Source organism: Mastomys coucha, unplaced genomic scaffold, assembly GCF_008632895.1.
Source record: "Mastomys coucha isolate ucsf_1 unplaced genomic scaffold, UCSF_Mcou_1 pScaffold7, whole genome shotgun sequence".
Classification (NCBI taxonomy): Eukaryota; Metazoa; Chordata; class Mammalia; order Rodentia; family Muridae; genus Mastomys; species Mastomys coucha.
In genome coordinates this window covers 7,080,296-7,090,805 of record NW_022196913.1, presented here as the reverse complement: position 1 = coordinate 7,090,805, position 10,510 = coordinate 7,080,296, and the positions used below count along the sequence as shown (strand labels likewise).

Below are 10,510 nucleotides of genomic sequence, written 5' to 3'. Positions count from 1 at the left end.
TCACTGGACTATGTTCTGGAAGGGCACATCTCATTAGACTATGTTCTGGAAGGGCGCATCTCACTGGATTATGTTCTGGAAGGGCGCATCTCACTGGATTATGTTCTGGAAGGGCACATCTCATTAGACTATGTTCTGGAAGGGCGCATCTCACTGGACTATGTTCTGGAAGGGCGCATCTCACTGGACTATGTTCTGGAAGGGTGCATCTCACTGGACTATGTTCTGGAAGGGCGCATCTCACTGGATTATGTTCTGGAAGGGTGCATCTCACTGGACTATGTTCTGGAAGGGCGCATCTCACTGGACTATGTTCTGGAAGGGCGCATCTCATTAGACTATGTTCTGGAAGGGCGCACCTCACTGGACTATGTTCTGGAAGGGCGCATCTCACTGGACTATGTTCTGGAAGGGCACATCTCACTGGACTATGTTCTGGAAGGGCGCACCTCATTAGACTATGTTCTGGAAGGGCGCACCTCACTGGACTATGTTCTGGAAGGGCGCATCTCACCCCCAGCTCCTGGCCCCTTCTTTGCCTCATCTTATGGTTTTGCTCTATTATGTGCTCCCTGGCATGATGTTTTCCCTCACTATGGCCTAGAAGCACAGGAGCCAAGTGATTGTGAACTGACTTCTCAGGAACTGTGAGTCAAAACATTGTTCTCAAGGTGTTTTGTCACTGGATGAAAAGTGCCTAATAGAGAATATAGTGCATTGTCAAAAGATGTCCTCCCACTGGCCGCTGCGACTCCAAAGCCTGTAGTCTAGGAAGCAGAGGCTGGAGCACGGCTCGCTGCAGTGCAGCCTGAGCTATAGAAGACCCAGCTTCATAAGGAAACAAAACGACCAAAGTGGTATATAATAAGTGCACCTGAGGGACAGTATAGCCTCCTGCCTTTCTGATTACCCTACGTATCCTTTCTCTATAAAATCAGACAGAAACTAAAAATGGAGTCTCCCCTAGAAATTGAGCCATGGATCACCAGTTCCCATCTACTCTCTTCTTACCCTCTCTGCCCAGCCATTTGGTAAAGTCAGTCAGCGTTTCCCACTGAGTGGCGTTCATGTGGATGTGCTCTCGGTGGCTGATGTATTCATTGTAGACAATGTTGTTGTGGACTCTCTTAGTGCCTGAAAACAAAATATGACATTGTTGAGCCTGAAAAAAGCTACACAGTTATGAAAGTATAATTTCCAAAATATTTAAGACGGTTACCAAAGCGTCTCCTCAGAAGTTCCAGAAAGTCATTTCGGAATTCCCTAGTGAAGAAAGAAAGAGAGAGAGCCATTAAGGTACTTACTATAAATATAACGTGCCATCTTCCTGAAGTTTGAGCAACCACAAACTTTAGTGACCAATAGTCTCACCAATCACCTATATTATCATGTGCCACAAACCTTTAAAGTGAACAGAGAAAGACCTGTGAAGATTGACTGTCACAGGGTCCCTGTGTTGATGACTCCAGCAAAATACTACGACTATGTCCAGGTGGGCAAAAGGTACATCTTAACCTAAGCAGTTCCAATAAAGTCAACTAAAAAAGAAAAGGAAGACATCATAAACTGATTTACGAGCATTGCCAGAGGTGATTTTAATATGGACAGTAGAATACAATTCAAAGGTCAAAATGAAAGGCCATTCCCAGTTAACAGAGTCATGGACACAGGGTGTGTTTGAACATGACACTTAACCTGCTTAGACTGAAATCTGAGAAGACAGTAATGAGGATGTGGAGGAAGAACTGCATAAGGAGAGGGTGTGCCTGGAAGATGAGGTCTAGCCAAAGTTCTGAATCATCCTGAATGCATGTTATATAGGCAGGCACTAGAAAAGCATTCAAAGTTAGATTGAAAGTTAATAAATTAAAATCTGTAATTTGAAAGATGATCATGTATTACCTGTCCTAAAGAAAAATAGAGGGGCTGAAAATACAGATTAGCCAGTAAGAGCACTGGCTGCTCCTTGTGAGCTCCCAGCAACCACACGGCTGCTCTCAACTGTCTTCCACTGCAGTCCAGGGGATTCAACATCCTCTTCTAGTCTCCATACAGGCAAAACACATATACACATAAAATAAGTAATTTTTAAAAAATGAAATCGTAATATTTGCAAGGAAAAAAGTAGAAATGAAAAAGCATGATGTTAAGAAAAGCCAGATCATAAAAGACAAATATGTTTTCTCTCATATGTGAAACCCTACATTTGAAGTTTTGTGTGTGTGTGTGTGTGTGTGTGTGTGTGTGTGTGTGAGAGAGAGAGAGAGAGAGAGAGAGAGAGAGAGAGAGCGCCATAAGAGCAAGGGAGAAGAAAAGGAGGCTAATAGAATACACGTGACATGAAAACAGAAGAGTAGATTACTTGGGAGAGGAAGGGAGGAGACAAGCAGTGGAGAAAAGAGGGAGGGCAGGCCAGTAGGGAATTATCAGTTATGAGTAGAATAGCACATTTGAAAATGCCATGATGAAATGGATGCTCTCTTAAAAAAAAATGTAATCTATATACAAACCATGTACAAAACTAGAAACAAATGAAAGGATGGAAGGGAGGAAAGGAGGGAGGAAGGAGGGAAGGAAGGGAGAAAAACATGGTGAGCATCAAGGCACAGTGATTCTCAAGTTATGCTCCCAAGCCAGTTGCACACCATCACTCAGAAAACATAAAACCTATGGCTGGATCCAAGATCTCCTGAATGAGAAGATGGCTTCGGGCTCAGTCATTGTTTTAAACTCTAAGCTAATTTGTATACACAATTGTTTGTAGAACATCAGTGAGGAATTATAAAGTGATTCAAGTGAGAAATGCTAAGAACCACTACTGGGGCAGAAAGAATGGAAAGCACCTCAACTTAAAGGGCATCACAAAGAATAGATAAGAGGGGTTCCAAGGTCTGGGGGTTCTCTTAGCTGACAAGGTCTGGTGGAACACATACTGAATCCAACTTCAGAACTGCTGACTCTGAGGCTGGAGAGATCACTCCGTGCTTTAGGGTACTTGTTGCCCTTGTGGAGGACCCAAGTTGGATTCCCAGCTCACAACCATCCTAGTTCCAGTTCTAGGGGATCCACTGCCCTCTTCCAGCCCCCCAGGGCACCAGTCATGAGCATGATACACATTCATGCAAGGCAAACATTCGTACACATAAAATTAAAGTTTTAAAAATAAAACTATATAAATTCTAATTCTGAATAAGCTTTCAGAAAAGCAGAGTTGTCAAGGAAAAAAATCATCTGTAACTCAGGATGATTGTTAAAAATGAAATCAAGATTTAGGGAAAGATTTAGGAGACACCTGACCATAAAGGCAAGAGTTAAAAAGATGTGACCTATAGTGACAGGTGACATACTGTGACTGTAGGATGACACAAAAAGACCAGAGACTCATCCTGATAATCACGGAACTAAAAGGAGGGAGAGAAAGTCTTAACTGCCACTTAAGAAGGCACAGAGGGAAGTACGCCAGGGAGGAGTCTTAGTGCGATCCACTCAAGACAGTCCATGGAAGATGAAGACGGAGAAAAGTCAGAGTGACTTCAAGATGCAGAAGGGCAGCCTCCAGCAGACAGTGACGTGAACAGGAGGGAGAAAGGCGGTCAAGTCAGGAAGCACTTGCCACAGTTCTTTCCCAATGCACAGCTTGAGCATCCAGTGGTATTCAAGATGGTTTTAGGTAAGTCTCAGACTACTTTTGCATTTGTCATTGTGGTTTTTTGAGAGATTAAAAGCAATGGAAGGAAAATGGACTTCATGGCAGACACCTGTCATACCAGCACTGAGGAAGCTCAGACAAGAGAACTGACGTGAATCTAAGACCAGCCTGTACCACAGTGAGTACCAAGTCAGCCAGGACCCTGCTTCAAAACACGAAATGAATGAATGAATGAATGAATGAATGAATGAAATTTTCAAAAGAAAAAGTAAACACAACAGCTTAGCATCCAAAGCAAGGTCACGGGTTAGAGGGTGATCTCAAGCCATCCAACGATGATGTACTCTGTAACACTATGCCAATAACTGGAAAACTAAGATGAGCTTTATCTAGACTGTCCCATGAAGCAGTAAAACTTGCTGGCTGTATTACATTCCAGCCTTCAATGTCTCCTTGCTAACACTGCAATGGAGTGAAGGTTCCAGATGAACCACTGCCACTGTGCTCACAGCTGTTGTGAGGAAAGCACCCATACAACAGAGCTGGGAGCTGAATTACTCTCGAGAGGCATAAAAGACCAAAAGACACATAAGCTACTATTATTCCTAACTGGGCATTTGGCATACATGTTCTCAAAATTAAAGTAAGACTCTCATGCTAATATACGAATGGACCACGCGCTGCCCATGACAGGATTGAGCTGCTGAGCTTCTTCACGATTAGAAATGTGGACGTAGAACCTGCCAGCCTGAGCTCAACAAACTTTTCAACCCAAAAGCTGCTCTGACAACATTTGTGCTGCTATTAATGAGTACCATCAGATGACACTGTATAATAAATGAGGTCACTATTGCAAAGGAAGGTTTTGAAATTCAGTCAATCAATATTTTTCAAAAGACTAAGATGCATTTATTACAAGACTCTTTGGGTGTACAAGATCCACCCAAAAGGTAGACCAGTGGATTTTAGTTCAACAGAACACACATGCTCACTGCCCTGGTTTCAGACTCAGTAGTATAACTACTCCAAGAACCTTGCACACACTGCCTCAGAGCAGTGTCTTTGGGAAGATCATTTGAGTGTTCTCCTCGTCTGACAAACCATCTATGCTAAGGCTGAATTTCCTTTATCTTCCCAAATCAAACAGTATTTTGTAACAGACTAAATGTGCAAGGAAAGGTGAGAATCCAGTTGCCTTTTAAGTGAGATACTGAAGACATTTGTAAACATGTAAAATATGTTTTTGTATTTGGAATATAGTATATTGCTTTGGTTTGGTTTTTCTATTCAAAATCTCAGCCAAATACGGTGGAATATACCTATAATTCCAGCATTTGTAAGACTGAAGCAAGAGGATTTTAAGTTCAAGACTATCCTTGGCTGTACAGTAAGACCTTGCCTTAAATCAAGAAAAGAGAAGAGGGTTGTGGGGGGAGGCTGGAGAGGTGGCTCAGAGGTTAAGAGCACTGACTACTCTTTCAGAGGTCCTGAGTTCAAATCCTAGCAGCCACATGGTGACTGACAACCATCTGTAATGGGATCTGATGGCCTCTTCTGGTGTCTGAAGACAGCTACAATGTACAGTCTAGCTAATGGCTTGCCTGCCTCTGTTTCTGAGCGCTGGGCTGAGGGCTAATCGCCATACCTGTTTGTTTGGCTGTTCTGTGGATGCTAGGGGTTGGAACTCTAGTCCTCAAATGGGGTTGGAAGCACTTTACCCGAGGATTCTTCACCCAAGTCCCCACTTCATTTGAACAGTGGGTAAGCAGACTGGTATTTTTAAATGGACTAATAAATAATATTTGTAATTTTTTTTCAGATTTAATCTCAAATGTTGACACATATAACCCACAGAAACAAAAGCTCTTTGGGATCTTTATTCACATGTATAAAGTGCTCCTCAGAAAAGATCTAGAAGTTTGTAAAAAAAAAAAAAAAAAAAAAAAAAAAAAAAAAAAAAAAAAAAAAAGGCTAGTATTGCTATTATTTAACATAAAAGCTTTATTAGAACTAGAGATGCTTCTGAGCCCTTTAAAGTATTAAGTCACTTAATCTTCTTCCAGGAGCCCGAGTTGAGTGAGGGGGCCACTTGAGTGCCACCATACCCATGACATACCCAAAGCACAGGAAAACTCAGGACATTCATTCCAAGGTGCCTCCCCAAAGCCCTAGGGTGAGGAGGGCTTTGAGGCTAGGCAGAGCCGAATCGAAAACAGTTCTAAGATAAGCTGCTAATGTTGTACTTATCTTAATTAATGATAATGTTGCACTGTGGTTAATTTCAAAAGAAGATAAAGACAGAGCACAATGATGAGACTACAGCAGTCTCAACAACACACAAGGGACAACGAACTACAATACATACAATACTGAACACTTCTATGACATGCCCACTGAGTAACCTTATGAGGTAAGGATGTCTTTGAATTACTTACTCTGAAAAATAATCCATAAACTGCTGAGGATTTTCTGAAGCCAGCAACAGTTGTCTTTGATGAGATTCAGACATACAGTGACACTTAAAGCCATTCTACAAAATACATAAAGAAGGTGGTTAAATTCATATCTACAGTATCACAACCCCCTACACACACACACACACACACACACACACACACACACACAATAGTCGATTACGCCCTGCAAATGGGTTAATGATAAATTCTTTTTTAAGTTTTAAAATTATATGTGGGTGTTTGGTGCACATGTATGCCTGTGTATTGCCATGTGCAGTGTCTGAAGGGGACAGGCTACAGAGTTGGAGTCACTGGAACTGAAGACTGTCATAGACAGTAGCGGTGCTGGGAACAGAACCTGGGTCCTCTGGAAGAACAGTAAGAGCTCTTAGCCAATGAGTCATCTCTCCAGTCTTGATAAATTATTTTTACAAATCAAATCACTCTAATCACACTCTGTGAGTACATGTGTGTGAGAATGTGTGTACACAGGTGAGTATGCATGTAAGCATGCGTGTACTGGTGTGTATGTGTGTATGTGTATGCATGCAGGTATGAATATATACAGGTGTGCATGTGAGTACATACGTATAAGTATGTGCCTGTGAGTGTGTGTAGATATGAGTGTGTGTGAGTGTAGACAGAGTTGGGGATGAGGTGTGCTCCTGCCACTCTCCAGTTACTTCTTTTGAGATGGAGCTCACAGGTTCAGGAAGACTAGCTGGCAAGCAAGCTCCATGGATCCTTCTGCCTCTGCCTCCCTTAACTGGTTTTGCTGATGATCCAAATGCAGTTCCTCAAAATATCATGAGAAATACTGTACTGACTGAGTACAGCTTTACTTTTAAGTTTGCTATTCACAGAACTGAATCCTGCAACCCAGCCAAAATAGAACACTCAAGGGCAAGAGACTGAAAGTGGTGCTGGGAGAAAAACCATGTAGACTGCCCAGCCCCGCTTTCTGAGTACCAGAGAGCCTGGCAGGGCGAAAGCACAAAGGGTCTGTCTTAGGGTTGTACTGCTGTGAACAGACACCATGACCAAGGCAACTCTTATAAGGACATTTAACTGGGGCTGGCTTATAGGTTTAGAGGTTCAGACCATTATCATCAAGAAAAGAGCGTGGCAGCATCCAAGCAGGCATGGCGCAGGAGGAGCTGAGAGTTCTACTCTTGTTCCAAAGGCAAACAGAATACTAGCTTCCTGACAGCTAGGATGAGGGTCTTAAAGCCCATCCCTACAGTGACACACCCACTCCAACAAAGCTGCACCTCTAAATATGGCCACTCCCGGAGCCAACTGAAATCACCACAGGGTCAAATGTGAGCTCTCACTGCAGGTACTCTTTTCACTTGTTTCCTTCTGCTTTAGCTTCTTATCCAAAATACACTAATGCTCATTGCTTAGATGTTCTTAAATATATTATAGCCATACTTCTTAAGATTGCTTAAAAACAAGTATGTTGGGGCTAGAGATAGTAAAGTGATCAGGAGAACAAGCTGTTCTTGAAAAGGACCTAAGTTTAGTACCGGGCACCTACATCAGGGTGGTCACAACTGCCTATGGCACCAATCTCAGGGATCCAGAACCTCTTATCTCTCTCTCTCTCTCTCTCTCTCTCACACACACACACACACACACACACACACACACACACACACACACAGACAGACATAAAAAACTTAAGAACAACGTATGTCTTGGGATATTCTATCTGTATTTGAACTTGAAATTTCAATAGTACATATGTAGTAGAGATGAAAAATTTACCCTATATATTTCAACACCCCACACACACATACACACATAGACACACATACACTCTTCTGGCCTCCACGGGCAAGCAAGTGTACACACACAATCTGACACATTGGCACACATATCATTAAACATAAGCAGCCTGTCTGCCTGATCCTTTTCTTCTTGACACTGCTTCAGTGGAGAGGCCAATGCCACGGAGTTGTGTATTATACTCTCATGATGGTGAAGGATTTAGGCCAATGCCATGGGGTTGTGTATCGCACTCTTGTGATGGTGAATGATTTCATTCTGCCTTCTTTCTCTAGTTCTTGTAATTCTGTCAGTCAGATTAGGTTCAGGGTAAACATTTTGAGAAAGACCAGTTTATGGGTGGTCCCATGTTTCATTCTGTGCCATAGAAGGAAGTCCTCAGGGTCTCACAGTGTATGCTAAGATTCATATGAGAAAGGTGACGGCCTAGCTACAAAGTAATGTTGGAAAAGACTCTCTCCTGGGAGTTAGAAGGGAATTAGCAAGAGGGGGAAAATAGTTTAAAAACATTTTTTATACCAGGAAGTAATGAGGTGGACATGGGGGCATATGCCTTAAACCTCAGCGTTGGGTCTGAAATGTGAGACCTTCCTGTCTCTGCTTGTGAAGTGCTGTGATTCCATGTGTGTGCCACCATGTCTGGTGTCTTGGTAGGGCTCTGTTGATTGTGGCTGGCTGTCCTCAGATACAGTCACTGCCTTCCCTAGTCAAGGGGGGGAAGGAGTGGCTCTTACACGTTCCCTTTTCTGTTCCTATCTTGAAATACTGGGAAAACTGAGCGGAAGGAAGAGCAGGGCCACGATACCCCTTCCACCCCTTCCAATCCATCCCTTTGGGTTTCGAGAATTGAAAAACATTTTGGTTTCATTTTGATTTATATTTTAATTTATGGAAAGCAATACTGGTCTTTGATACCAAATTTCTTTTAAAGTAAAACGGAAATAACCATTTCCACACAAATTAGGCAAAAATTGTAGGTGGCCCATGGATAAGTAAAAGGTTAAGAAATGAGCTGGGTGGTGATAAAGCACACCATTAATCCCAGCATTTGGGTTAAGGTTAAGGCCAGCCTGGTCTACAGAGTGACTTCTATGATAGCCAGGGCTAGACAGAGAAACTCTATCACAAAAAACAAAAGAAATAATAAATAAGAAAGAAATGAGTGTAAGTAAGGCAGAGTGCTGAAGCCGGACAGTGGTGGACAGTGGTAGACAGTGGTGGTGCGCACACCTTTAGTTCCAGCACTAAGAAGGCAGGGACATCTCTATGAGTTAAGAACCAGCCTGGGCCCAGTCTACAGAGCAAGTTCAGGACTGATATGAGTTACTAAGAAGGTAGCACAGGGTCAGTAAGATGGCTCAGTGGCTAATGATGCAGCATTAACACATGTATAAACACACACACACACACATCAAAATAAGGTAACAGAAATATGGGGCGGAACATGAGGGCTCAGTGGTAGAGCATTGCCAGGCATACGTAAGACATTAGACAAAACTTGTAGCAGTGTTTAATAAACAACCTCCCTGGTCCCCATCACCACCACGAGACTACCAAGAAAGTATTAATATAAACTGGGGTGGTGTATATCTCTGATACTAGCAGTTGGGAGGCAGAGGCAGGTATATCTCGTTTTCTGGGCCAGCCTGATCTATCTGCATGGTGAGTTCAGACCAGCCAAAGCTACATACTGAGACACTGTCTCTAAAACAAAATAAAAATAAATATGTATCAGATAATGTACATGAATTTTTGTTAGGTTTGTTATTAGTGGCATTCTGACATAAATTGAAATGATAATATGATTACTTGTTATGTTGATCACACAATTAAGTCTTCAAGGGTATACTGATATTTATATATTTATATAATTTGTTATACTTCAGACAATAAGCAAATATGGAAAAAAAACACTTAGAGGTAACTCCTAGGTGCGATGGACTGCAAGCTTGTACCTTTGGAAATCCATATATTGAAAAACTCTAGGACAGCAGTAGCAAGTCAGGATTTGAGGCATTTATGTCTTGGGGAGTCAGTCCCTTCTCTTAAAAAAAACGAACTCAGCGACAACCTCGCAGGTAGGTACAACTTTACCAGTATTGTCCAAGCCCATATCACTATTAAGCGGAGCCACTTGAGTTCCTCATCTTGACCGACCCCACTAGGAAAGTCTAAACGTAAAACCTCAGTGCCTCAGCCTAGCAATTGTAAGCGATCAGTGAGTGCTTGTCTGCGATCACTTCCCGTGGAACTGGAGAGCGGCGTGAAGGCGCCGGGTTGGGGCCGGTGCAGACTGAGCGGGAGAGCGCTCCGAGCCGCGGGGTCGCGGCCACCCTGAGCCACTTACCTCGTCGCGGCATTGCTTCTGGCACATCTGGCAGTACCAGCGAAGCTTCTGGAGCCCTTTGGACTTAATTCTATTGGCGATGGCCTTGGGGCTCAGAAAGTCCGACTTGCCCATGGCGACCCTTGAGCGCTACAACTGCAAAGCGGTCGGAAGCGGAACTGGATCCGCGCGGGGACAGGCGGGACCAAAACTGACAGCAGGAAGTGGGTGGGGCCGGAGAACTCGCGGCTTCCGCGCTCACGAGATTTAGCGAGACTGAGGACGCCT

At 43.1% G+C, this 10,510-nt stretch overlaps 1 protein-coding gene across 1 annotated transcript in view; it reads right to left on the bottom strand.

Annotated features, from left to right (window-relative positions):
• Kin (Kin17 DNA and RNA binding protein) overlaps nucleotides 1–10,504 on the bottom strand; it is a 13,906-nt gene extending 3,402 nt beyond the window's left edge. Inside the window, exons 1-4 of the mRNA XM_031358002.1 lie at nucleotides 10,244–10,504; nucleotides 6,085–6,179; nucleotides 1,220–1,263; nucleotides 1,012–1,134 (exon numbers count right to left, since the gene is read on the bottom strand). Coding sequence (XP_031213862.1) covers nucleotides 1,012–1,134; nucleotides 1,220–1,263; nucleotides 6,085–6,179; nucleotides 10,244–10,357 — 376 coding nt within the window. The 5' untranslated portion in view covers nucleotides 10,358–10,504. The remainder of the gene's footprint in view (nucleotides 1–1,011; nucleotides 1,135–1,219; nucleotides 1,264–6,084; nucleotides 6,180–10,243) is intronic.
• Nucleotides 10,505–10,510: the final 6 nt, after the last annotated feature.